This window comes from Pristiophorus japonicus, chromosome 13 (assembly GCF_044704955.1).
Source record: "Pristiophorus japonicus isolate sPriJap1 chromosome 13, sPriJap1.hap1, whole genome shotgun sequence".
In the NCBI taxonomy this organism is placed as follows: Eukaryota; Metazoa; Chordata; class Chondrichthyes; family Pristiophoridae; genus Pristiophorus; species Pristiophorus japonicus.
Window position 1 is genome coordinate 143744696 of NC_091989.1, and position 27816 is coordinate 143772511.

The window sequence follows — 27816 nt, forward strand, 5'->3', positions numbered from 1 at the left end:
CATCCTTAATAATTGATTCCATCATTTTACCCACTACCGATGTCAGGCTGACCGGTCTATAATTCCCTGTTTTCTCTCTCCCTCCTTTTTTAAAAAGTGGGGTTACATTGGCTACCCTCCACTCCATAGGAACTGATCCAGAGTCAATGGAATGTTGGAAAATGACTGTCAACGCATCCACTATTCCCAAGGCCACCTCCTTAAGTACTCTGGGATGCAGTCCATCAGGCCCTGGGGATTTATCGGCCTTCAATCCCATCAATTTCCCCAACACAATTTCCCGGCTAATAAGGATTTCCCTCAGTTCCTCCTCCTTACTAGACCCCCCGACCCCTTTTATAACCGGAAGGTTGTTCGTGTCCTCCTTCGTGAATACCGAACCAAAGTACTTGTTCAATTGGTCCGCCATTTCTTTGTTCCCCGTTATGACTTCCCCTGATTCTGACTGCAGGGGACCTACATTTGTCTTTACTAACCTTTTTCTCTTTACATATCTATAGAAACTTTTGCAATCCGTCTTAATGTTCCCTGCAAGCTTCTTCTCATACTCCATTTTCCCTGCCCTAATCAAACCCTTTGTCCTCCTCTGCTGAGTTCTAAATTTCTCCCAGTCCCCAGGTTCGCTGCTATTTCTGGCCAATTTGTATGCCACTTCCTTGGCTTTAATACTATCCCTGATTTCCCTTGATAGCCACGGTTGAGCCACCTTCCCTTTTTTATTTCTATGCCAGACAGGAATGTACAATTGTTGTAGTTCATCCATGCGGTCTCTAAATGTCTGCCATTGCCCATCCACAGTCAACCCCTTAAGTATCATTCGCCAATCCATCTCAGCCAATTCACGCCTCATACCTTCAAAGTTAGCCTTCTTTAAGTTCTGGACCATGGTCTCTGAATTAACTGTTTCATTCTCCATCCTAATGCAGAATTCCACCATATTATGGTCACTCTTCCCCAAGGGGCCTCGCACAACGAGATTGCTAATTAATCCTTTCTCATTACATAACACCCAGTCGAAGATGGCCTCCCCCCTAGTTGGTTCCTCGACATATTGGTCTAAAAAACCATCCCTTATGCACTCCAGAAAATCCTCCTCCACCGTATTGCTTCCAGTTTGGTTAGCCCAATCTATGTGCATATTAAAGTCACCCATTATAACTGCTGCACCTTTATTGCACGCACCCCTAATTTCCTGTTTGATGCCCTCCCCAACATCACTACTACTGTTTGGAGGTCTGTACACAACTCCCACTAACGTTTTTTGCCCTTTCGTGTTCTGCAGCTCTACCCATATAGATTCCACATCATCCAAGCTAATGTCCTTCCTAACTATTGCCTTAATCTCCTCCTTAACCAGCAATGCTACCCCACCTCCTTTTCCTTTTATTCTATCCTTCCTGAATGTTGAATACCCCTGGATGTTGAGTTCCCAGCCCTGCTCATCCTGGAGCCACGTCTCCGTAATCCCAATCACATCATATTTGTTAACATCTATTTGCACAGTTAATTCATCCACCTTATTGCGGATACTCCTTGCATTAAGACACAAAGCCTTTAGGCTTGTTTTTTTAACACCCTCTGTCCTTTTAGAATTTTGCTGTACAATGGCCCTTTTTGTTCTTTGCCTTGGGTTTCTCTGCCCTCCACTTTTCCTCATCTCCTTTCTGTCTTTTGTTTTTGCCTCCTTTTTGTTTCCCTCTATCTCCCTGCATTGGTTCCCATCCCCCTGCCATATTAGTTTAACTCCTCCCCAACAGCACTAGCAAACACTCCCCCGAGGACATTGGTTCCGATTCTGCCCAGGTGCAGACCGTCCGGATTGTACTGGTCCCACCTCCCCCAGAACCGGTTCCAATGCCCCAGGAATTTGAATCCCTCCCTGCTGCACCATTGCTCAAGCCACGTATTCATCTGAGCTATCCTGCGATTCCTACTCTGACTAGCACGTGGCACTGGTAGCAATCCCGAGATTACTACTTTTGAGGTCCTACTTTTTAATTTAGCTCCTAGCTCCTTAAATTCATTTCGTAGGAACTCATCCCTTTTTTTACCTATGTCATTGGTACCAACGTGCACCACGACAACTGGCTGTTCTCCCTCCCTTTTTAGAATGTCCTCCACCCGCTCCGAGACATCCTTGACCCTTGCACCAGGGAGGCAACATACCATCCTGGAGTCTCGGTTGCGGCCGCAGAAACGCCTATCTATTCCCCTTACAATTGAATCCCCTATCACTATCGCTCTTCCACTCTTTTTCCTGCCCTCCTGTGCAACAGAGCCAGCCACGGTGCCATGAACTTGGCTGCTGCTGCCCTCCCCTGATGAGTCATCCCCCTCAACAGTACTCAAAGCGGTGTATCTGTTTTGCAGGGGGATGACCACAGGGGACCCCTGCACTACCTTCCTTGCACTACTCTTCCTGCTGGTCTTCCATTCCCTCGCTGGCTGTGGACCCTTCTCCTGCAGTAAGACCAACTCGCTACACGTGATACTCACGTCATTCTCAGCATCGTGGATGCTCCAGAGTGAATCCACCTTCAGCTCCAACTCCGCAACGCGGACCGTCAGTAGCCGGAGGTGGACACACTTCCCGCACATGTAGTCGTCAGGGACACTGGTGTTGTCCCCGTGTTCCCACATGGTACAGGAGGAGCATATCACGTGACCGAGCTGTCCTGCGACACAGGGGCGAGCCAGTCTGTGATGAGCCAAGCGACCTTTGAAGAACTTTGGATAAATCCCGCCAATCGACCACAACGGCAGCCTGTCCAAGCGAAGCTGCTCCCAGGCCTCCGGGCTCCGGCAATCGGCCTCGAAAATGGATCCATCGCTGCATCCAGAGATTCCACTGTCCAGCTCGAATGCACACAGCACCCCGGCGAAATCTCTGAGAACAAGGATCCAAACTCCACTTTCCGGGCCGGGCAGCACTCCAAGAGGTGAACATCGATGAAAGAAATGGATTCCCAACATCCAGGATCGAACCTGTGGAAGAAAAGAGCACCACAGCCTACCTGCAGCAAGACCAGAAAATGGCTGCAGCACCAAAAGCAGCAGAACCTGTAATCAAAATGGCCTCCACCATGCCACGAGTGAACATGGAGAAGCATCATGTGACATCGAACGGCCAATCGGATTTGAAGGCTCCCTTAAAGGAGACCGGTAACCAAAAAAATGTAAAGGGGAAGTTTCAACTATTTGAGTACATGGACTTTAAAGCTAAAGATGCAATTAAAGGGTGCAAGTATGAAAATGTATGCAATGTAACCATGAATTGTGATGCTGGTTTAACTAATGTGACTAATGAGATGAATGCAGGTGTCAGTAAGGTTAAGAACAAGTTTATTATGCTTAACAGTAATGATAGAGATTGTGAAATGCCTAATGTAACCATGTCTGTTGAAACCAGGACACCCAAAAGCGATGCAAATGCTAGAATGTATAATGCAGACTTGACTATGTGTGATCAGAGCTAAGGTGTCATGTATACCAGTAGGACACTGCCAAATGACATTGAGTCCTACAGGGACCATGCTGGCGTCAATGGAATCCCCCTGTGGGAGACCCCCAGGTCCAGCAGGCTCCCTGATCATGTAGCCTGGATCTTTGGAACAAATGTGATGCCCCTTGCAGGACACACACACAGGCAGTGGGAGCAGACCCACTACAGGAACAGCGGTCAATGGGCAGCCCAGCCACCACCAATGGCAACCTGCACCAGACCAGCCCTACAGCCCCTGGCCACCAGGGCCAACACCAGGAGCATGAGGCCAATACCCTCCAGCTTCCCTGGCAAATCCTAGGATGACCTGACCCTCATCCCAATTGGTGGACAAGGAGCCCACCCAGTCTTGTGGCCCTGCCCACCACCCCACAATTACCCACACCACCACCCGCTGCTGCCGTGGCTACCTCCCCGAGGAATCCCACAACAGTGATACCTACTTGGTTTGTGTGTGAGGGAGGGGAAACGTACAAGGCCAGCCTCAAGCACAGGGGTCACACCTGGCAACCAACAACCCTCACCACAACCTCCCATAGCCCACCACTGATCACCTCCCCTGGTCATGACAATAAGGATATGAATAATGCTCAGGGGGGAATATTGTTGTGTATGCATGCCTGTTTACTGTGTGATGTCTGTAACACTGTTATGCCACATTGAATGTACCCTTATACTGTACACACCTTACCAGTACACCAGAGGGTGCTGCTGCTGGAGACCTAGGGGTTGCCTGCGCACGACAGGTAACCCAGTATAAAAGGGAACTCACAGCTTGTTGTCGTCACTTAGGAGCTGCAAATAAAGGACTACAGGTCGACACAGTTTAAGTATCATACCCTGCCTCGTGGAGTCATTACTAAAGGTACCTACATATACTACACTTTGGGTCCCCAGACTCGCTCTTGCTGCCTGAAATATTGCTCCTGTCTGCTAGCCAGCTAGCGGGACACTGGCGGGGCCTATACAGATGTTAAAATCTTTTAGATGTCATGCTGCAAAGAGCTGGACGTTTTGGGGTCTTGCTTTGCCCCAAGTCACACAACTCACCCTGAAACTTAAATTTTAATAGTTGTTTTTGGCTGATGTGTTGTGTTCTAATGAGTAAAAATCCAGAAGCAAAAGAAAAGATCACTTCATTCAGAAGGTCACAGAATCACAGGACAGGTTTGGTTGAAAGTCCATTTGATCTCTTCCTCCCAGAATACCAACCACATCCTTGTATTTTTAGTATGAGTGGATTGCTTCATGGATTTATGCTACGTAGAGGGCTCCAGTAATCTGTGTAATGCGGGTGGTAAGGATTTAATTGTCATTTAGTTTTCATATGAAGAGTTTGCTGAGTGCTTTATTATCATTTTTGTTGGTTTGTACTCCAGAATTTGCTCTCATTATTGCCCCATTATTATTTGCTGAGTTACTGATCTTACAGAGCCCAGTGATTGTGTTTTATACCAATGTTATCCAGGTTTAGAGCACAGCAGGCTAGAAATTCAACTAATTTGTGCCTCCCGTTAGTGCTCCTCGGGGGGCGCAATTGACTTACCGACCGGGCGCAGTGCTGTTAACGACTCCCGCCATATTGGGCAGGAGTTTAGCGGCGGCACTACGGCTTTGCGCCCTGTTCTCCTGCGTCCAGAGATTGTGATGTCATCGCCGCGCGTATCGTCCTATTAGCATCCCAACCCCGAAATTCAATTCCTCCCCCTGCAGCAGCGATGGGCAAAAACACCGGCAACTGCAGGAGGTGCGGCTTGGGCCATCGGCTGCTACCCGGGGCAAAAATGAAAGGCAAGGTGGCCGAGGGAAAATACAAAAAAACTTACCTTACGGCTGCTCCGTTTTCTTCGCAGGGTCCTGGCCTTGATCGCTCAGCCCGCGCTCTGCTTGAGTGCCGGGCTGATCGTGCAGCACACCCGCTCCATGGTGGTCCAGGTAGCTCCCTTTTTCATTTGCAGAGTCGGCAGTGTGGGCCCTTGTCTTTAAGTGAAGGAAGGGCACCTCGGATATGGCAGCACTGCACGGCCCAACATGCAGCACTGCTGAGGCGTGCGCCCAGTTAGCGCGCTAGGAAGGAATTGATTTAGCGCTCCACTTCCTTCTGGAGTCAGTAACCTGAATTTTTGGAGAGGGTCGAGACTTCAGCGTCTGCCGCGAAGTCTCGCGTCTCCCAACTGTTACCGCCCCCAAACAAAGCAATACTGAATTTTTGCCCGTACATTTATACTGAGGTGGAAAGGAGTGTTGTGTGTTGATATGTTTTTGTTCCTATAATATCTGTATACAGTTACTGGGCCTCTAGGTTTAATTTCAGTTGCAGATGCTTGTAATTTATTGTATGTGTGTTCTTTGGACTTGTGTTGTTTCATGTTTTCATCCTTATTTCTGTTGTGAACACCAGGAATTCTTGTCTGTTTTTTTTAGTATTTAAGGCTATGCCTTGTCCTCCATTTGAGCCTGTGAAGTTCTAACACCTCACATACCAGTGTATGATATGGTATTTAGCCGTATTGTGGTTATAAGTTTTTTTGGATTATAATGTCTGAACCGTCATCTTTCAAGCAGTTTATCTATCCTATTGTCTGTAATATTTTCAACACTGTTTGCTCCTTCTTTCCCATTTGTTTTAATGTTTTGTTTTGATTTAATTAAGCCTCTTTTTTTGAAACGTGAAGGTCTGTGCCTACTGTGTATTAATAATGTGGGATCAGAGGTGTCTGTCAGTGCTTTGTAAAATGGAATGTAGACTCAGATTTTGTCACGTCATGCTCATTTTACTGAGAGGAAAACATTTTGTGAGAATTATGTTCATCTGGAGCTGCTGTATAAACTGGTAGGTTTTTTTGCCTCATCAGATGAAGGTGGCCGGCAAGGAATCATTTTGATTTTCTTTTGGGTCGTTTTGCTTTGGTTGGCATGATGGAACCTGTCTATGTTGCCATCTGTCAGTAACTTAACTCTTTTGTTCGTGGGTGTCTGTTCTGTGCTGTGATAGTTGTGAGGGGCTCTGGCGTGATATCTGGTGGAGTACTTTGCTGATTTCAATAGTACGTAGTTCCATGTCAGAAGCTGAATTATCTTGCTACTCAGAAATAGTTCTTATTTGCTGTGGTGCCTTTCTCACTCCATGAACCATTCCTTGTGTTTGTTGAAGTACTGAGTCCCATTTTTCTATTTTAGTGGTATATTCCATATCTTTAGATCGGTCGAACATGTTAGTTTGAAAGCCTGGCGTGTAATCTATTTTTCAGTTTTATAGTGGTATATTTTAATATTGAGGAATTTACACTTTTGTCACGGGCACATGAGCTCTTTCATCATTTAGAATTAATTCCTGATTGGATGGGCTATGTCTGTTGTTCTGGCTGCCTCAAGCGTGTCTCCCACGCATCAACTTTCATGAAGTGATTGACGCCGTTTTTTTAAAACTATATCTTCTTATGTTACCCCGTGATGATAATGTGTGAGAAAAAAGTTCCAGTTGTAGGAAGGCATAAACCTCTGAGGATAAACAACGGTTTTGGGGCCTACACCTGTTCGATAAAATCATTTTCAAAGGAGAGATTTGTTGTAAAATAAGAGTTTGCTTTTCACATGCAGGATCAACAGTCAGACGAGAATGCCATAATTTGCTGCTGTATTCTCAACAAAACTTTTAGTTTTCATTGATATTCTCTGACTTGCATTTAAATGGAGGTTACTCTGTGATTTTATTTTATTTCCCCATAATTTGCATGGACTTGTATTAAAGCCACTTGATTGCAATTGAAATGAACAAGAGCAAATCAGGATTTTTAAAACTTACATATAAATGGATTTTGGGCAGATCTGAATTGGATATAAGTGGATTTGACAGTGCAGGGTATCAGCAAATCATGACAAATGCTGATACTTCCACGGACAGTGAAAAAGAAGACAGGAATTTAATTAAACCTATATAGAAAGAGGTATTTGGAATTTACAGATTTTCTTTCATTTCTAGACATGCTTCTCTAATGCTAAAATTGCACTGTTTTTTTTCCATAGAATTTTTACAAATTTTGGTATTTTAATTGAACTAAATGGGCCATCTCATTTAAAATATGAATGTTAATGGATTTCACAACAGTTGTCATAGTGTGAGTTTTCTAATTAGCTGCTTTTATTTTATGCCATATTTATAACCTGCTGTGTTTAGTGGTATTAGTTAACTAATAATTAATGAATAATATTTAAATATTTACAGAAGGTTTTAAAAAAAAAATGAAATTTAAAATGCTCCTTTTGGCTAATGGGTAAATGCACCCTTTGGTCTGGCACTGGCTAAACAGACTGAGAAAGTGCAAGGTTCAATCTGTGATCAGTACAGATCAGTCAGGGAAATGGTGGGGCCATTAACAATGGCTTCAGGGTCTTCAGACTAGGAAAAGGGAAAATCAGCCTCGATTCTCTAACCTGAATGTTACTCAGCAACTTCTGCTGGAAAATGCTAATAGGTGGGTGTTGGAAGGGGGCAGGCTTGGGCTTGGCTGTGATGGGTGAGTAGCGTAACAACGCTCATTGACATGAATAATGGGGATTAGAAAAATTTGGCATCAGAGGGCTGCCCGGCCCAACCTGTCACTAACTTCAGAAAATGCGGAGGAAGAGTGGGAGAAAAGTTAGAAAAAGGGAAGAAAAAATAACATTTAAAACATTTGCCTTCACTTTTTCATTGACTCTGGTTGAGAGGCTGGGTTTGATGCATGCACGTGTCTTCATAGTCTCCGCTGCTAACATTTCTTGGCAAGGTGATAATGGGTGATGAACTGTGAGCTGATGCAACTGGCTATCTAACCTCTAAGTTGTATTTTGGTGATTTGGTCAAGATTGGGAAGTTGTTGTCCAGAGGAAGTTATGGAGCTGACATTAGTCGATTCTGCTATTGTCGTAGTTGGTACTGTAACTTTTAACAAACAGTTTTTGAACAAATTCAGAAGGATGGTCAAAGTGTAATTTGGAATTTTTATCGAAAAAAAGGCATTAAAATGACAGCATACGCCCTGGAAAATTACTGGTTTACAAATTCTGTGCTGCAAAATAAAGTACCTTTAAACACAGAACTACATCGCTTTTACAGATATATAAAACGGAAAAGAGTGACTTAAGTAAATGCTGGTCCCTTAGAAGATGAAAAGGGTATTTAATAATGGGAAATGTGGAAATGGCTGAGATCTTAAACAATTATTTTGCTTCCGCCTTCACAGTGGAAGACACAAAAACCATGCCAAAATTTGCAGGCCACAGGAATGTGGGAAGGGAGGACCTTGAGACAATCACTATCACTAGGGGGGTAGTGCTGGACAGGCTAATGGGACTGAAGGTAGACAAGTCCCCTGGTCCTGATGAAATGCATCCCAGGGTATTAAAAGAGATGGCGGAAGTTATAGCAGATGCATTCGTTGTAATCTACCAAAATTCTCTGGACTCTGGGGAGGTACCAGCGGATTGGAGAGCAGCTAATGTAACGCCTCTGTTTAAAAAAGTGGGCAGGCAAAAGGCAGGTAACTATAGGCCGGTTAGTTTAACATCTGTAGTGGGGAAAATGCTTGAAACTATCATTAAGGAAGAAATAACGGGACATCTGGATAGGAATAGTGCAATCAAGCAGACGCAGCATGGATTCATGAAAGGGAAATCATGTTTAACTAACTTACTGGAATTCTTTGAGGATATAACGAGCATGGTGGATAGAGGTGTACCGATGGATGTGGTGTATTTGGATTTCCAAAAGGCATTCGATAAGGTGCCACACAAAAGGTTACTGCAGAAGATAAAGATACGCGGAGTCAGAGGAAATGTATTAGAGAATTGGCTGGCGAACAGAAAGCAGAGAGTCGGGATAAATGGGTCCTTTTCCGGTTGGAAATCAGTGGTTAGTGGTGTGCCACAGGGATCAGTGCTGGGACCACAACTGTTTACAATATACATAGATGACCTAGAAGAGGGGACAGAGTGCAGTGCAACAAAATTTGCAGATGACACTAAGATTAGTGGGAAAGCGGGTTGTGTAGAGGACTCAGAGAGGCTGCAAGGAGATTTGGATAGGTTAAGCGAATGGGCTAAGGTTTGGCAGATGCAATACAATGTCGGAAAGTGTGAGGTCATCCACCTTGGGAAAAAATACAGTAAAAGGGAATATTATTTGAATGGGGAGAAATTACAACATGCTGTGTTGCAGAGGGACCTGGGGGTCCTTGTGCATGAATCCCAAAAGGTTAGTTTGCAGGTGCAGCAGGTAATCAGGAAGGCAAATGGAATGTTGGCCTTCATTGCAAAATGGATGGAGTACAAAAGCAGGGAGGTCTTGCTGCAACTGTATAAGGTAGTGATAAGGCCGCACCTGGAGTACTGCGTGCAGTTTTGGTCACCTTACTTAAGGAAGGATATACTAGCTTTGGAAGGGGTACAGAGACGATTCACTAGGCTGATTCCAGAAATGAGGGGGTTACCTTATGATGATAGATTGAGTAGACTGGGTCTTTACTCCTTGGAGTTCAGAAGGATGAGGGGTGATCTTATAGAAACATTTAAAATCATGAAAGGGATAGACAAGATAGAGGCAGAGAGGTTGTTTCCATTGGTGGGGGAGACTAGAACTAGGGGGCACAGCCTCAAAATATGGAGGAGCCAATTTAAAACCGAGTTGAGAAAGAATTTCTTCTCCCAGAGGATTGTGAATCTGTGGAATTCTCTGCCCAAGGAAGCAGTTGAGGCTAGCTCATTGAATGTTTTCAAGTCAAAGATAGATAGATTTTTAACCAATAAGGGAATTAAGGGTTACGGGGAGAGGGCGGGTAAGTGGAGCTGAGTCCACGACCAGATCAGCCATGATCTTATTGAATGGCGGAGCAGGCTCGAGGGGCTAGATGACCTACTCCTGTTCCTAATTCTTATGTTCTTATGTTCTTATGTTCAGATCTATAGACTTAATGAAAATTACATTTATTGCTATCCACATGCCAAAACAGAAGAACAAGAAGTTTCAACTTTTCATAAAATGAACAATATAATTTCTATCACTATTTTTGTCCACTTTTGTTGCCTTCTAATCCCCACAATGTCTTCCTTCAGCCAAGCCAGTGGGACAGTCTGCAGTTTGACGCTCTCTATGGGCTACAGACAATGCATCTCTGTCTAAACCAATACAAGACTCTTATTGCAAGGCCAGGTTTGATTACTCCACCTGAGATGTAACGCTCTGCCATCGCAAGGAGCTCCATCCAGTGGTTTGTCGGGGAAATCCGTAAAACCAGTCTGCAAAGGTTGGTTGGGATAAGGAACAGACCCGAGACTCAAATTCAGGTGTTCTGATGGGAATGTGGCGTTCTACGTCGATAATTACGCACTACCTAAATAGGCCTTAGGATGCAGAAATGTACTGTTTATTCAGCATTCAAATTTCTGTGAATTTTCCATTACTACATGCTAAGAAGCTCAGTATTACATTTCTGAGGATAATTATTTTAAAACATTAATTTTGATGGAAGGTAGTTTTACCAGCAATGTAAAAAGTCTTGATCCAATGTATAGCTGAGTTTTTCAACCTATGAAAGTCCCAGGTTCAGCCCCTCGTCTAAGGTGAGTCAACTGATTTCGTAAAGGGACAGTAGGAGTGCTAAAATTGGCATGAGCGCTCGACCCTGGGCAAGGGAGAGGAATATATGCCAGAATTCCCTTTCTTGCTGAATATCCAGTGACCCCTGCTGGAAGTACGAATATGTGAGTGTCGAGTAGGGCAGGATCAGGCTCAGTTATAACATCACCCGCTCCCTCCCTACCCCATGGTTAAATAACCTGCTGCCATGCACTGTCAAGTTACAAATTGATACTGATCACTTGGACAGGAGGCCTGGAGAACCAGCAAAAATGTGATGCTCTCAGGAAAATGGACAAAATGGAAGAAAATTGGTGAAAAGGCAGACTTCATAAAGCCAAAGCCAAAAAAATAAACTTAAAAATGTTTCAGTTCTCAAGGGGTTAACTGTCATGTTATGTGATTTAACTGTAATATATTACTATAATCTCTAATTACAAATTCATCACAGATAACATTGTAATGAAAAAAATTCATATAATCAATCCTTATTGCCAGGGTCTGTTCAAATTTTATGGTGCACAGTTTAAATTGCTGTGAGTCATTCAGAGTCTACTTGCAAATGTTTACTGAGAAATACTTCTCATTTTAATGCAGAAATATTTTAAACATAAGATGTGCATGTAAATGTGTGTTTCTGAACTTTACTCAGCATATCTTCAAACCAAGATGAGGATACATCTGGAATGGTGAAATTTAGTCACTTATTTATATTACTAAATTTTGTTCCATGGTGTGAAAAATTCCAAATAATAATAAAAATAACCTTACAGAAATGTACTTTGAATTATTGATTTTGACTGTGTGATTAGTGAAATATATATTGGATGGTCAACTAAAACCTGGCTGTTCACTGCCGCCCTCGCTGGTTCATGCTCCAATTGTTGCTGACACTCAAACACACTAACCAGCATATGTAGCAAGTTTCATCAGTTCCTAGCCAGGCCACTAAGTGAGAAAACTGACACTGTTCATCACATCTTAGTACCCTTGCATCATGCTGGCAAAATGACAGAGCTGTGTTAGTGTTTGCAGCCCATATGTCCACCTTTCCAATTGCATGGAAGAATTGGGCTCTGAGGTGTGGTTGGGAGCAGATTTTTTAATAAATTCATGCAGCATTTTTTTGTAGGGACAAAATTAGTTCCTTAAAATAGTATGTCAGCTAGGTGGGATTTGATTTGAAGTTATTAACTAGCAGGAGCTGTAGCTGGATTAATGCACAACATATAGCTGTATTAAACGTAACGCTTCAGTCCCTTATTTTTGATTTCACACTGGGATTTCTTAGTGTGACTTCAACATTCCCTAATGCATAGACCATAACCAATTAAATCACAATACTTTGACCCTTACTTAATGGTATATATTGTGCGACAGAATAAATGTCATAGAGATGCTGCATATTTGTGGTTCACTATTTTTAACAAAAACACCTAAGTATTCACACTGTTGATTTTAGCAGGCAGAAAATAAAATGTCCTTGTTTAGTGTCCCAACCCTCTGGGCTAATATACAAGCTTAAATCCATAGTCTATTTTTGCTCAAGTGTTTTCAGATGTTTAATGACCCTGAGAGGTTTATCATAATATCAGTTGTCTAGTGCAATAATAATATTTGTAGTCTTTAATATGTTGTGCATTTTTTTTAAAGTGGAGCAAACTGTATAGAGCAGGGATGTGTAAGGACTTAGTCACATCCAACAGTTTTGTGGAATTTTGATATTACTGCCAAAGTGGTGCTCGAGCAAATATTTCAGCCAAAAGTGGTCTGGCTGACAGTATTGAACCAGCAGAGAATGGCTGAGGAAGCGTAAATTACACAGTGGTCTTTTAACTTACTGTTAAAGGCAGTTGTGTCCTTACCTATATAACTGAGATGTGTTATGAGTTCCAAATGATGTGTTCTGTTTTTTTTAAAAGGTACAGGTGTTCCAAATGATTTTGTCGATGTCTGTTAAAATCTGGAAAGACATGTGCTAGCATGTGAAATGTTTGTGTAGTATTAAACATTAGTGATCTTAGTTGAGATCTTTGAGCTTCTTAAATTTAAGATATCTTTCTGAAGCTTAGTTGTAAATACCCATGGCTTTTTATGATTATAATCATGTGTTACAGCAGCCAATACTCTTACAAAGCAGCAAAATAATCAGCTTTAAAGGTATTGCCTCAGTTAACCAAAACAAAACTGCCTTTAATTTTTAGTCAGAAGCCAAGCTTTATTATAGAAATGTAATTGTTCTGAATGAGACTGATTTCAGTCGTTTATCATTTCAATATTTTGCATAAGGTCTCTGAAAGAAAAAGCCATATGGTGCAGGTATATGAAAGAATAACAGTCTCAGACCATTTTAGCTAAGAACGATGAACTGGGACAAAATCGTGTAAAGTAGTACAAGTATAGGGAATAATTCAGCATTGCTCATCGTTTATTCAGAATTGCAAATGTTAATAATCAAGAGAATAATGAGGAAATCAAATGTTAAATTTGTGTTTACAGAAGCATAGACATAACTCTGAATATTTTTTGTTTGATGCTTTGCAATTAAGACCAGGCTGTTTTATCTGTGTTTTGTGAAATTAGTATAAAACCAGTTCATTGTTCTATATTAATAGAATCCAGAAATGGAGCTGTGAAGCCAGTAAAATGTTTGATCGGAAGTTTTATTGTTACGGTGCATTGAAATAAAAATGCAATTTTGTGGAGTAAACATGTTTCTGTGTTATGTTACATATTTAACAAGAACCTTTTGTTTTCTATATTAGGAATGGAGGAAGCAAGTTTGTGCCTTGGTGTAACTTCAGCGGTGCCTGAAGCTGAAGTCCAGCTCAGCAAACCAGTACTAAATGGCCAGTATCCAATAACCCAGAAGCTGCATCAGTTGACAACACAACTGGGACATGCCTTTCCAGAACTCCAGACCAGACAAAACCCTGAGGAGAAAGCAGCAATTGCACTGGAGGAAAAGCGTCACCTGACTGTGGCTAACCAGCCAATCAGCAACCAAATGACCCTGCTCGCAAATCAGCTGAATACAGATATTGACGCTAATTTGGGTATGAATGGGAGAGTGGACTTGCAGCATTTCTTAAATGGACAGAATCTTGGCATAATTTCACAGATGAATGGCACAGAAGATGATGCAAAAAAATCCAGAAAGTACCCGTGCCCCATTTGTGGTAAGCGCTTTCGGTTTAACAGCATTTTGTCACTCCACATGCGCACTCACACTGGAGAAAAACCTTTCAAATGTCCGTACTGTGATCACAGGGCAGCCCAGAAAGGTAACTTGAAGATTCATCTCCGCACTCACAAACTTGGGAATCTTGGGAAAGGTCGTGGAAGGGTCAGAGAAGAAAACCGGCTTTTACACGAGCTGGAAGAGAGGGCTATCCTGAGGGATAAACAGTTGAAAAGTGGTTTAGGCCAGCCAAGGGCTGATGGGAAACAGCATCTGGCTGTCATTGGCTCCAGCAGCTTGCCTTTACCAGCAAGTCAGAGTAGTTCTGATGTTTCCAATACAATCTGCAGTCCCAAGCCTACAGGTGCACAGGAAGAACCAGCAGCAGCTATTGTGGGATTCAGATGCACCTTTTGCAAGGGGAAGTTTAAGAAACGTGAAGAGCTAGACCGTCATATTCGAATACTCCACAAACCTTACAAGTGCACCCTTTGTGAATTCGCTGCCTCTCAGGAGGAAGACCTGATCAGTCATGTGGAGAAAGCACATATAACTGCGGAGTCAGTCCCGGGTCAAGGGTCGAGTGGAAATGGAGAGCAAACCAGCAATGAATTTCGCTGTGAAGTCTGTGGCCAGGTCTTCAGCCAGGCCTGGTTCCTGAAAGGTCACATGCGGAAGCACAAGGATTCGTTTGAACATAGCTGTCAGATTTGCGGACGACGATTCAAAGAGCCCTGGTTTCTCAAAAACCACATGAAGGTGCATCTTAACAAACTAGCTGTAAAGAATACATCTCAAAGTGAACCAGAGGTGCCTGTGACTCTAAATAATATGGTGCAAGATTCCCACTCTAATGTCTATTCAGCATATGTATCTTGTTTACAGAGTGGATTTTTATCACCTGATAAATTGAGCTTAAATGAACAAAGCCAGCTCCTTTATAACAAGGCAGAAATTGCTAGGAAGGAAAAAGAAATGCTTGGGAAGCTATTAGTACCCGTAAGTAACACAGCCCGTGGTGTAATGGAAGGAGAAAAACGTTCCTTACTGGAATGTCTGACCCTGGCACCTCCTTTGAAGGCAAGCTGCATGGAGCGTTTGCAGGCAGTAGCCCATGTGGCAGAGTTTGATCCAGTAAACAGCTACCAGGCCTGGCAGCTGGTGACAAGAGGAATGGCTATGGAGCAGGCTGTTCTGCCAAAAAAGCACCTGCACCCTGGTCAGGAAGAAAATCTGGCCAATGCAGGTGTCAACTTTGACAAGGAAAAAGGAGAATTTGTCTTTGTGGCTGGAGATAAATCAAAGCAGAAACTAGATGGTGACCTGATTCAAAGCACTAAAAGAAGTAACCTGAATGACGTTTCTGGTAAAGATGATTTAATGGGGAACAGAGAATTCATGGTACAAGGAATGAATCAAGGTCTGGAATATAAAGTTTCTGGATTAGGACAGAACCATGGAACTATGAAAGAAAAGCCAACTGAATGCCCAGACTGCGGCAGAGTATTTCGAACCTATCATCAAGTTGTTGTCCATTCCAGAGTGCATAAGAAGGATAGGAAACCTGGAGATGAAGGAATCCAGGCTGTTTTAGATGATCGACGTGGATCTGGAAGTGACCAAGATTCCCAGTCAGTTAGCAGATCAACTACACCTGGATCATCCAACGTAACCGAGGATAACACAACTGCGGGTGGCTTCTCTGTGACAGGAAGTACACAGGAAGATAGTCCAAACCCATCTTCTCCTTCTTCCTCAGGTAACATCAGTATGCATTTCCCCATTATAGTTTGCATACTACCTTTTAAGCTCCTCCAAATTATCAAGCTGGGAAAAATTTTAAGTATAGTTGTCACTAGACAGTTGTGACTAAAGGTTTGTCCAGCAAGTCTAAAGCTTGACATTTTCCCCTCTGACAAGTTATAATTATCAAAATTTGTCAACCACTGGCACATTGTCAGTGAACAGAGACATTTTAAAATTCATTTTAACACTTCTTCACTTGCCTTGGCCCACCATGCAAGAAAATTGTCTAACTTGATTTTTCTGTTCATGTTAGTTCATGTCCTTTCTCTTGCAATTTAAAATAAAAACTCTGATCGGCAATTATTTCACAAGGTTGGGGAGCTGAATTTCTTGAAGAATATTATAAGATATGCATGTGTTTCTCTTGAGTACAATAAATGTTCAGATTTCTATTTGGTTTCAAAGATATTGGATTGTTGTATATTTACAACAGACAACATTTATAATTCATAATATAAATTTTATGTATATTTTCTTTCATCCAATATCTGTTCAGATTACAGTGTAAAAATATGGCAACTCAATTGGCAAATATATTTTCTTTAACCCAAAATAATTATCTAAATCAGGGACTAAAGTATATGATTATTTGTGGTATATACTGTTAGAAACAGAGAGGAATACATAGAGACCAACAGATGGACCTATTGGGGTGAGCATGGTGAATACATGGCAACTTTTCAGTTAATTGCTTGTAATTTTTATGTTGCTTTTTCTTTCCTAAATAAGTCATGTGTAATCATGAAAGAAAAGGCTTGTAATTGTGGTGGAATATAATATGTAGGAACATTTTAATATGTGTATGCCTTGTACCACAATGTTCTGGGCAAGCTAAAAATTAGTACAACCTTTTGTTTGCATTATAAAACCAAAGTCATTGGGAGTGGATAGATCTTCAGCGAAAGCGTAAAATAGTTGATAGCAAATGGGCCGCCTGTTTTACACCATGCACAATGATCTTTTTCATTCAGTTTGGGTGGAGCTAAGAATCAGCAAGGGGCAGAATACTTTGGTGGGAGTTGTTTATAGGCTGCCAAACACTAGTTGTAATGTATGGCAGAGTATAAATCAGGAAATTAGAAATGCATGTAATAAGGGCAATAGAGTAATCATGGGGGACTTTAATCTACATATTGACTGGGCAAAACAAATTTACAGTAATCGTGTAGAGGACGAATTCATGGAATGTATATAAGATGATTTTCAAGATCAGTATGTTGAGGAACCAACGAGGGAAATGGCTATTTTAGATCAAGTGTTGTGCAATGAGAAAAGGTTAATTAATAAGCTCATAGCAAAGGGGCCTTTAGGGAAGAGTGACCATAATATGATAGAATTTTATATTGAGTTTGAAAATGATTTAGGTGAATCCGAAACTAGGGTCTTAAATCTAAACAAAACAAACTACTGAGGTATGAGGGGCAAGTTGTCTAAGGTAGATTGGGAAACTACATTAACAAGTATGATGGTAGACAAGTAATAGATAACATTTAAAGAATTAATACATAATTTGCAACAAATATACAATCCCTTAAGGCACAAAAACTCTACAGGAAAAATGGTCCAATCGTGGCTAACAAGAGAAGTCAAAAATAGTATTAGATCAAAGGAAGAGGCTTATAATATTACCAAAGAGAGTAGTAAGCCTGAGGATTAGGAGGATTTTAGAATTCAGCAAAGGAGGACCAAGAAATTGATCAAGAAAGGGAAAATAGAATATGAGAGTAAACTAACAAGAAATATAAAAACAGACAGTAAAAGCTTCATAGGTATGTAAATAGGAAAAGATTAGCAAAAGTAAATGTGGGTCCCTTCAGGCGGAGACAGGAGAAATTATAATGGGGAATAAGGAAATGGCAGAGAAATTAAACAAATACTTTGTATCTGTCTTCACGGAAGAAGACGCAAAAAACTTGCCGGAAATAGTGGAAAACCAAGGGTCTAGCGAGAATGAGGAACTGAAAAAAAATTAATGTTAGTAAAAAAATGGTACTGGAGAAATTAATGGGACTGAAAGCCGATAAATCCCCTGGAGCTGATGGCCCACATCCTAGGGTTTTAAAAAAGGTGCTAAAGAAATAATGGATGTATTGGTTGTCATCTTCCAAACTTGCATAGATTCTAGAACGGTTTCCCCAGATTGGAAGGTAGCAAATGTAACCCCACTATTTAAGAAAGGAGGGGGAGAGAAAACGGGGAACTACAGACCAGTTAGCCTGACATCAGTAGTAGGGAAAATGCTAGAATCTATTATTAAGGACATGGTTACAGGGCACTTGGAAAAGAATAATAAGATTGGGCAGAGTCAACACAGATTTAGGAAAGGGAAATCATGTTTGACAAATCTGTTGGAGTTTTTTGAGGTTGTAACTAACAGAATGGGGAATCAGTGGATGTGGTCTATTTGGATTTTCAGAAGGCTTTCGATAAAGTGCCACACAAGAGGCTATTAAACAATATTAAGGTTCAAGGGATTGGGGATAATATACATGGATTGAGGATTGGTTAATGGATAGAAAACAGAGTAGGAATAAACAGGTCATTTTCAGGTTGGCAGGCTGTAACTAGTGGGGTATTGCAAAGATTGATGCTTAGGCCGGAGTTATTCACAATCTATATCAATGATTTCAATGGTCCCCAGTCGTCTTGGATAACCCTTGCCACTGGATCAAGACCTAGCTCTGTCAAGCCCATGTAGTGGCTGGTGTGCAATGGCCATCACACGTTAAAACAAAAATCCATACACAGGCATCTTCCACCCTTCAGGATGTCGTTCAGGACCTGGAATATTAGGTCCTTCATTGAAACACCTGTGAACACATCCTTTTTTGGCATGGAAGCAAGTCATCCTTGTTTCAAGGGATTGCCTATGATAATGATATCAATGATTTGGATGAGAGGAGCAAATGTAATATAATCCAAGTTTGCTGATGATACAAAGCGAAGTGGGAATGTAAGTTGTGAAGAGGATGCAAAGGGGCTGCAAGGGGGTGTAAACAGGCTAAGTGAGTGGGCAAGAACATGGCAAATTGAATAGAATGTGGAGAAATGTGAAGTTATCCACTTTAGTAGGAAAAATAGAAAAGCAGAGTATCTTTTAAATGGTGAGAGATTGGGAAATGTTGGTGTTCAGAGGGACCTGGGTGTCCTTGAACACAAATCACTGAAAGTTAACATGCAGGTACAGCAAGCAATTAAGAAAGCAAATGGTATGTTGGCCTTTAGTACAAGAGGATTTGAGTATAAGAGTAATGAAGTCTTACTACAATTATATAGAGTCCTGATGAGACCACACCTGGAGTATTGGGTATAGTTTTGGTCTCCTTTCCTAAGGAAGGATATACTTGCCATAGAGGGAGTACAACAAAGGTTCACCAGACTGATTCCTGGGATGGGGAGATTGTCCTATAAGGAGAGATTAAGTAGACTAGACCTATATTCTCTAGAATTTAGAAGAATGAGAGGTGATCTCATTGAAACATACTAAATTCTTACAGGGCTTGACAGGGTAGATGCAGGGCGGCTATTTCCCTTGGCTGGGGAGTCTAGAACCAGGGGTCACAGTCTCGAAATAAGGGGTCGTCATTTAGGACTGAGATGAGGAGAAACTTCTTCACTTAGTGGGTTGTGAATCTTTGGAATTCTCTCCCCCCATAAGGCTGTGGAGGCTCTGTCGTTATATCACTTTGCCTATTTGGAATTTGGGGTACAATATGTAAATACAGATGGGATTTCTGTCACCATGACAGCATTCTCATCCAGGTGATAACATTAGTGCCAATGGTAAGAATAATGTCACTGATGGCAGCATTGGTGGTGGTATATATAGGCACCAGGTCTCATTGACATTTTACTGAGAATTTCTAGCCAAAATAAATGTCATGGCAACCCAGGAGATCTAATTAGGTCATTACAGATTGCTCTGATCACAAAATAAAGAAAACATTGCATGAACTAAAAGGAGGTAATGGTAGGGTAACAAAATAAATGAGCTGAATTCAGTACTTTTGTTCAGTTCCTCCTCAAACTGGCACACTATCTCCATAAAGTGTTTTCCTGCCTGGATTAATATATTACCAGTTTAAGGAAAAATCTTGACAAAGAAATTGTTAAAACAGTAAAATCCAGACTGCACATTCCAGAGATGCCTACAGTACTTAATGCTGTTGTTTAAATACCCATGAAATATGCTGGCTAGTTCCTGGGTAGTTGTCCAATTTGCAACTTATTATTTGTAAGTCATTTTCGAAGGGCTAACTGAAAGAAAAGCGTAGCACAGCAAATTAATAAACAGTACTGAATAACATGAAGTATCTTCTATCAAACATAGTTGGTAGGATTAATGTTCGCGTGGTTCAGATTGAAAATGTTTTATGTTATTCGTTGTCTTTCTGAGTATTCCGTTAACAAAATGTTCAGAGTGTAAAAAGGTCACTGATCAAAGTGCTGTCTGCTCAAACATTTGCCTCATTTCACATTTGTTTTAAACACTCATTCATTAATGCTGTAGCTTCTTACGAAAGTAAAGTGATTTAAGTTAGATTTATTTTAGGTAAGTATTTAATTAAACCTTTAAAATTAACACTGAAAGCCTGGGTTTTCTACTTTCTTGCTTTAACATAAGAAAAATAGCATTCATAAACAATTTTAATGTGATGTGATGGGATGAGATCATGAGATCAACACAAAGTGTTGATGTCATTACATTCCCTTATAACATTGCAAGAGAGAAATCAAAAAGGCTTCCATTGTTATTGGAAGCTGACTTCCTTGTTCTGGACTTTTCCAATAAAATGTTTAAATAGGTTGTAGGTAACGCTGCAGCTTTAAAGGATTAAAGGGTGAGGTGAATGTGCTCGAGTCATTATGAACACAAATGAATACCGATTATTACAACTATCTGAATATGCGGTACTTTAGCAGTGCATTAAGTTAAGACATATTTGAAATGCTTCATGAATACATTTTAGAAGCACTATTAACAAAATGTGATGAGAATATATGTAGTAAATATATTAAATCCAAAGAGAAGTCTGTATATAAGAGAATGGGGGAGGGAGTGCTCACTCTAAGCTTGGACACCACAGCAGGTGACTTCGTCTACATTGTGTGCATACCACAAAAATGTTAGACACATTACCAAATTTGAGGCTGACGGTTTTTCTTGTTATTAAGCGAACATTCCAGTGAATCCACCAAGTAAATACATCAATTCTTCAACTCTGTTAACATGTTATATTTTACTGTTTTATCTTTTCTAACTCGGACCATGCATCTTGCATGTTTTATAACTCTGTCTGTTCTGCTGCTTAGCTTAAACAGTTTAACAAAACTGAAGTCACTTTAAAACATTTTTATGATATTCAGGATAAGTAGGAGGAACACAAATGGCACAAGAAAAGGGAGTTAAGGGTTATGGGAAGCAGGCAGGGAAGTGAAGCAGAGGCAAAGATCAGATCAGCCATGATCTTATTAAATGACGAAGCAGGTTCGAGGGGCCAAATGGCCTACTGCTGCTCCTATTTCTTATGTTCTTATATAAAAGCACTTGTTACCTGATGTGATGTTTTGTGTTGTGGATTCAGAGCCAGGACCTGTTAAAATACATGGCTTGGATTGAACAGAAACGGGTTAAAAGTTGTAATCAAAATAACTAAGATTTGTGAATGCGACACACAGGAGCCAACCATTTGTTATGTAGGTGGAAAAGATGTATGGATCAACGAGCATGTGAAATGACATCAATAAAAAAGAGAACATTTGTGCTGCAACTTTTCAGTTGAGCAACACAGTTCTTGTAACTATAGCCTGTGATAAATGGAGCAATAGGACATTTCATGTGGGTAGCAGTAAAATAAAAATCTGGAATCATCCCACAGACATCAACGTTGTAACAAATTAGCGATTAAATAATTATTGCTACTAATTATGTAATTTAGTTACTTTTTTACTGACAAATCGCTCAATCTAGACTATACCATGCAGATAATAAAAATCCCAGGAATGATATCCATTTGTCGATCTCAACTGGGCTGGTAGTTGGAGCACTTGAGCTAGGGGTGGGGAGCAGGAAGGAATGGTGGGGTTTGGCACAAGGAGGAACAGCCAAGATCAGGAGACATAGAGATCAGATTAAAGGCAAGAGATTTAGGGCAGAGAGCAGGAGAAACCTTTTTGCACAGAGATTTTGAAGCTGTTGAATGCACTTGATGATTGAAGCAGAGACCATGTCAATATTTAAGAATAGGTGGTTGAAGGAAAGAGGGATAAAGGGATATGGGAAAACAGAGCTCACTTGGGATTAAGACCACGGCCTGTAACATGAACTGCTGGGGCTGAAAACCTGTTCATGTTGTAATTTTAGTGCAAAATAATTCTATGCAATTATGCCATTCATAGAGAACATATTGACCCTGAAATCCTGGTCCTCTGCTTCTAGCGGGCGCTCGGTAGAAATTGGTTAAAAAAGATGCGCACCTACCTTATCTTACTGTGCCCACCAGCGATCCCGGTCCTGAGGCCATCTCTCCCTGCGCATCGGAGCGCGTGCACGTCTGGATGTCCGTATGGTGGAACTGGAGTCACATGGCACTGGGCAGCCAAACCAGGTACAGTATTTTCTCATTCATAATAATGGGAACTCCATAAGTAGGAGTTCTCATTATTATAATTGAGAACCCTCCATCAACACCAAAACACAAATAAAAAAATAGAAAAAATACATCACATATTTAAGATTAATTTAAATTAAAGTTAATAAATGTCTTAGAAAAAATATATATTTTTCTGATTTTTAATAAAGTTTTTAAATTATGGTTTAAGATAAACTTACCCTTAGTGGGCCGGGTTTTTAACATTAAAATGTGTTTTTAAAATTTTATTTTACTATGTTTTTGTATGTTTTAAAACTCTTATGCTGGTAAAAGTAGGCAATGCGCCTGCTTTTACCAGGCACAAGAATTTTCAGTACATTCACTGGGCAACAGATGGGTAAATACCGCAATCCTGCCCATGCGAATGTCCTGACTGTGGGGATAGGGAGGATCTGTCAAGCCATAGCTTGACAGATCAGAAAACCAGCTTTTGCGATGCTTTCCCAGGTCCGTACACACAGTATGGACCTGGGGAGGCCGGGATTTCTGCCCCAAGAATTAATAGCAGAAGTAGGCCATATGGCCCCTTGGGCTTGAACTGCAATTCAATAAGATCATGGCTGATCTTCGACCTCGACTCCACTTTCTTGCCTGATCCCCAGTTGTGTGTTGTGTGCTCTCTGAAGATATGACATTTGGTGATGAGAATGGGATGTAATCGGATAATACAAAGCTGAAATTTTTGTTGGTGAAGGATTCAGCCAGCCGACAGAGAGACTTTGAGAACTTCTCTGTTTTTGGAAACAGCTAGAGATCCGAGGTAAATTACGAGCACACTTGGTTAAACTGCCAGAGTCAAAATGGCTGCTCCTATGAGAGTTATAGGGCATTTGGGGGCATTTCAATGCGACCATGAAAGTTTCAGAGCGTAAGTAGATTGGTTAGAAATGTTTTTCACTGCAAATAATATCATCGAAATCCCCGGTAATGAAGACAATAATGGGGCGGTGTTGGAACAAAAAAGAGCTATATTATTAACTGAGGCCGGGCCCGAGTTATATGAAACGCTGATAAATTTGCTTGTGCTTGACAAGCCAAAGGATACAATGCTGAAACAGATTCTAACTAAGTTACAACAACATTACAACCCCGTTCCGTTAGAAATTGCTGAAAGCTATTGTTTCGGAATACGAAATCAGAAGGCCGAAGAAAATATCAGTGAGTACATTGTAACTTTAAAAAAGCTATCTAGTCACTGTAATTTTGGAGACTTTCAGAACCGAGCATTGCGAGACCACTTTGTTTGTGGGATGAAAAATGATGCAATCAGAAGAAAGTTATTGACGATGCCTAACTTGACTTTTGATTTAGCTTGTCAGACAGCTAGGTCGATCAGCATGGCCGACCAATATTCCCAAGAATTTTATACCAATTTCAGTCAGCAGACAACCGAGGTGAATTGCCTGCAGGTTCAAAGTAAAAGGCTGTGGGGCCCCAAAGTCTCAGAAATTGGAAATGGGAACAGAGCATTGACGTCCTGCTATCGGTGCCTGGGACAACACATTGCTCAAAGTTGTCCATATGTGAAGGCAAGTGTTTAGTCTGCAGGAAAACTGGGCATCTTGCGAAGGCATGCCGACTGAAGGGTAAACCAGCTTTCAAAGCTTTGATAGAAATCCCCAGAGACTACATAGCATGGAAGAACAACAACTGGACGAGGAGATGTTAGTGTTAAACGTCATCAGGAGCACGAGGTTAACGGACGGCGATTCGAAAAGTATCATAATCCACATAGGTGTTGCAGGATTCAAGATACCCATGGAAATCGACACTGGTGCTTCTGTGAATGTAGTACCGGAGTCGCTATACCTCGACAAATTACGGGATTTCCCATTGGAGAAATCCAAGATAGAGCAGCGAGGCTACTCGGGAGAGAACATTCCTGTGGTAGGTCGTATCACCGTACCGGTGAAATACAAGGATCAAGTTCAGAACTTGCCTCTAATAGTAGTGGCAGAAGACAAGTCTGCCTTACTAGGAAGAAATTGGTTGGGATCACTGAAGCTGGATTGGAGTGAGATTTTTCGTGTTGAAACGAGATTTGAGTCAAAGGATGATGCCATCAAGAATTATCCGATGGTGTTCTGCGAAACGGGCAGTCCGATCCAAGGCTTCAAGTTGAATGTCAGGGTACAGAAGGATGCTAGATCGGTTTACTGAAAGCCACGTTCCGTACCATATGCACTCAAGGAAAAAGTAGAGCAAGAACTCAAAAGACTAGAGACTGAGAACATTATTTCTAAGATAGATCGATGTAATTGGGCTACACCCATTGTTGTTGTATCTAAGTCCGATGGTAAGGTAAGATTGTGAGGTGATTATAAAGTAACCGTAAACCAGGTTCTAGAGGGTAATGTCCCCAATACATTGCTAAATATAGAAGATTTGTTCACAAAACTGACAGGGGGTCAGATTTTCTCAAAGTTGGATCTTACGAATGCCTACTTACAGCTTGAACTAGATGAGGAGTCCAAGTCATGCTTGACTATAAATACCCATCTAGGCCTATATCAATTTTATAGGCTACTATTTGGAGTATCTACACACCTGCCAAATTCCAAGGGGTAATGAACCAGATTTTGCAATGTATTGAAGGGCTAGTATGTTATTTAGATGACGTACTAATTTCAGCCCAAAATAGGCAAATTATAATAACATATTGAATGAAGTCCTCAAATGGCTAGAGAAGCACAGAGTACAAGTGTCTGCTCGCAAGTGTGAGTTATTTCAAAACTCAGTGCAGTACTTAGGGTACAGAGTAGACAAAGATAGTTTACATCCAACCAAGGGAAAGCTGGATGCAATCAGAAATGCACCCACTCCCAAGAATGTCACTGAACTTCCATCATTTTTGGGTCTTTTGAACTATTCTGGAAAGTTCCTACCAAATTTGGCTACAGTATTACATCCACTGAATGAACTATTGAAAAAACAGGTCCATTGGAAGTGGTCAGAAGAATGCGATACAGCATTCAAGGAATGTAAAAGCAAATTGGTAGAGAGCACCATGTTAGTTCACTATGGCGTATCTAAGGAGATCAAGCTAACATATGATGCCTCTCCGTATGGAGTTGGGGCAGTGATCTCTCATGTCTTACGTAGTGGGGAGGAGAGACCAATTGCTTTTTCTTCACGCACTCTCAGTGCCAGTGAGCATAATTATGCGCAAATTGAAAGGGAAGCTTTGGCATTAATTTTTGGGGTCAAGAAGTTTCCGGAACCTGCAGCCATCTTACAGGTTGTGTGTTGTGTGCTCTCTGAGGATATGACACTGCCCGATCCCATATCCCTTGATTCCCTTAGAGTCCAAAAACCTATCTATCTCAGCCTTGAATATACTCAATGACTCAGCATCCACAGACCTATGGGGTAGAGAATTCCAAAGATTCACAACCCACTGAGTGAAGAACTTCCCCCTCATCTCAATTTTAAATGGCTGACCCCTTATCCTGAGATTAGAGGGTGAAATTGCCCGCGCCCTGATTAGGGCGGTAACCTTCCGGGGCCTGGACCTTTAGTGCCTGGTGTGGAAGTCCCGCTCCTGCCACTGAATTGGGCTTACCACCCCTCAAAGGAAGCGGAGCGCAACTCCGGCGCTCCACCTCCTTTGGGCGTGCGTCCCGGGGTGTTACTGGGGCGCTGAAGGAAACGCCAGGCAGACGTAGCGCTAATGCACTTCAAAAACCCTCCCCTTCGGTTAAAGGGGAGGACTGCTGCACACTGTGGACAGCCTCTGATGGCTGCCACTGAGTCACCAGGGCAGTGTGTGACTGGACCAGTAGCCTGGCACCCAAGACAGAGTGCCGGGCTGCATGACTGCGGGCCGGTCCACGCTAGGGCTGCCATCGTCGAGCCGACCCGAGAGTCGGCGGACAAAAAAAGATGGTGGCTCGGGGCGCTGGCGCCCTCCCCTTTAATCAGCATCCCAAGAGCAGATGTTCACCAGCTTCGCGACTCGTGAAACTGGCGTTGACACTCTGCCCATGCCAGCCTGGCGGCCCGCGGGGCATTAAGGAGGTTCCGACGCGGGGCAGTGAGGGGTTACCGCACACAGTGATGATGTCAACGCTGGTTGCATGGTGACCTGGGCTCGTGGCAGTGCCTCCACAACCTTCTCGGTAAATTCCCGGGAGGCAGTAACACACCTCTCCCCCAGGCAAAAACTCTCTCCGCCCTCCCCTCCCCCCCCCCCCACCCCGGGAAGTGCTAACAGGGCTATAAAAATGAGAAATTTTGCCCCCAATATCTCCTAGTTCTAGACTCTCCAGCCAAGGGAAACAACCCTGTCAATCCCTCTTAGAATCTTGTATGTTTCAATGAGATCATCTCTCATTCTTCTAAACTCCAGAGAGTATAGGTCTAATCTACCCAATCACTCTTCATAGGACAACCCTCTCATGCCAGGGACCTATATAGTGAACCTTCGTTGCACCACCTCTAAGGCATGTATGTACTTTCTCAGATAAGGAGACCAAAACTGTGCACAGTATTCCAGGTGTGGTCTCACCAAAGCCCTGTACAATTGTAGTAATACTTCCTTACTCTGAAAACCTAAACTCCAACCCCCTTGCAATAAAAGCCAACATGCCATTTGCCTTCCTAATTGCTTGCTCTACCTGCATGCTAACTTTCTGTGTTTCCTGGGGTGGACACCAAAATCTCTCTGAACACCATTTAATAGTTTCTCACCATTCGAAAATTATTCTGTTCTATTCTTCCTACCAAAGTGAATAACCTCACATTTCCCCACATTGTACTCCATCTGCCATCTTCTTGCCCACTCAGTTAACCTGTATATATCCCTTTTCAGGTTTTTGTGTCCTCCTCACTGCTTTCTTTCCTACCGAGCTTTGTATCACCAGCAAACTTAGATACATTGCACTCGGTCCTTTCATCTAAGTCATTAATATTGATTGTAAATAGATGAGGCCCCAGCACTGATCCTTGCGGCACCCCACTAGTTACAGCCTGCCAACCTGAAAATGACCCTTTTATCCCTACTCTCTGTTTTCTGTCCATTAACCAATCCTCTCTCCAGGCTAATATATTACCCCCAACC

At 41.9% G+C, this 27816-nt stretch overlaps 1 protein-coding gene across 1 annotated transcript in view; it reads left to right on the forward strand.

Moving 5' to 3' along the window:
• znf536 (zinc finger protein 536) overlaps positions 1-27816 on the forward strand; it is a 366387-nt gene that overhangs the window by 32982 nt on the left and 305589 nt on the right. Inside the window, exon 2 of the mRNA XM_070898079.1 lies at positions 13883-16057. Coding sequence (XP_070754180.1) covers positions 13885-16057 — 2173 coding nt within the window. The 5' untranslated portion in view covers positions 13883-13884. The remainder of the gene's footprint in view (positions 1-13882; positions 16058-27816) is intronic.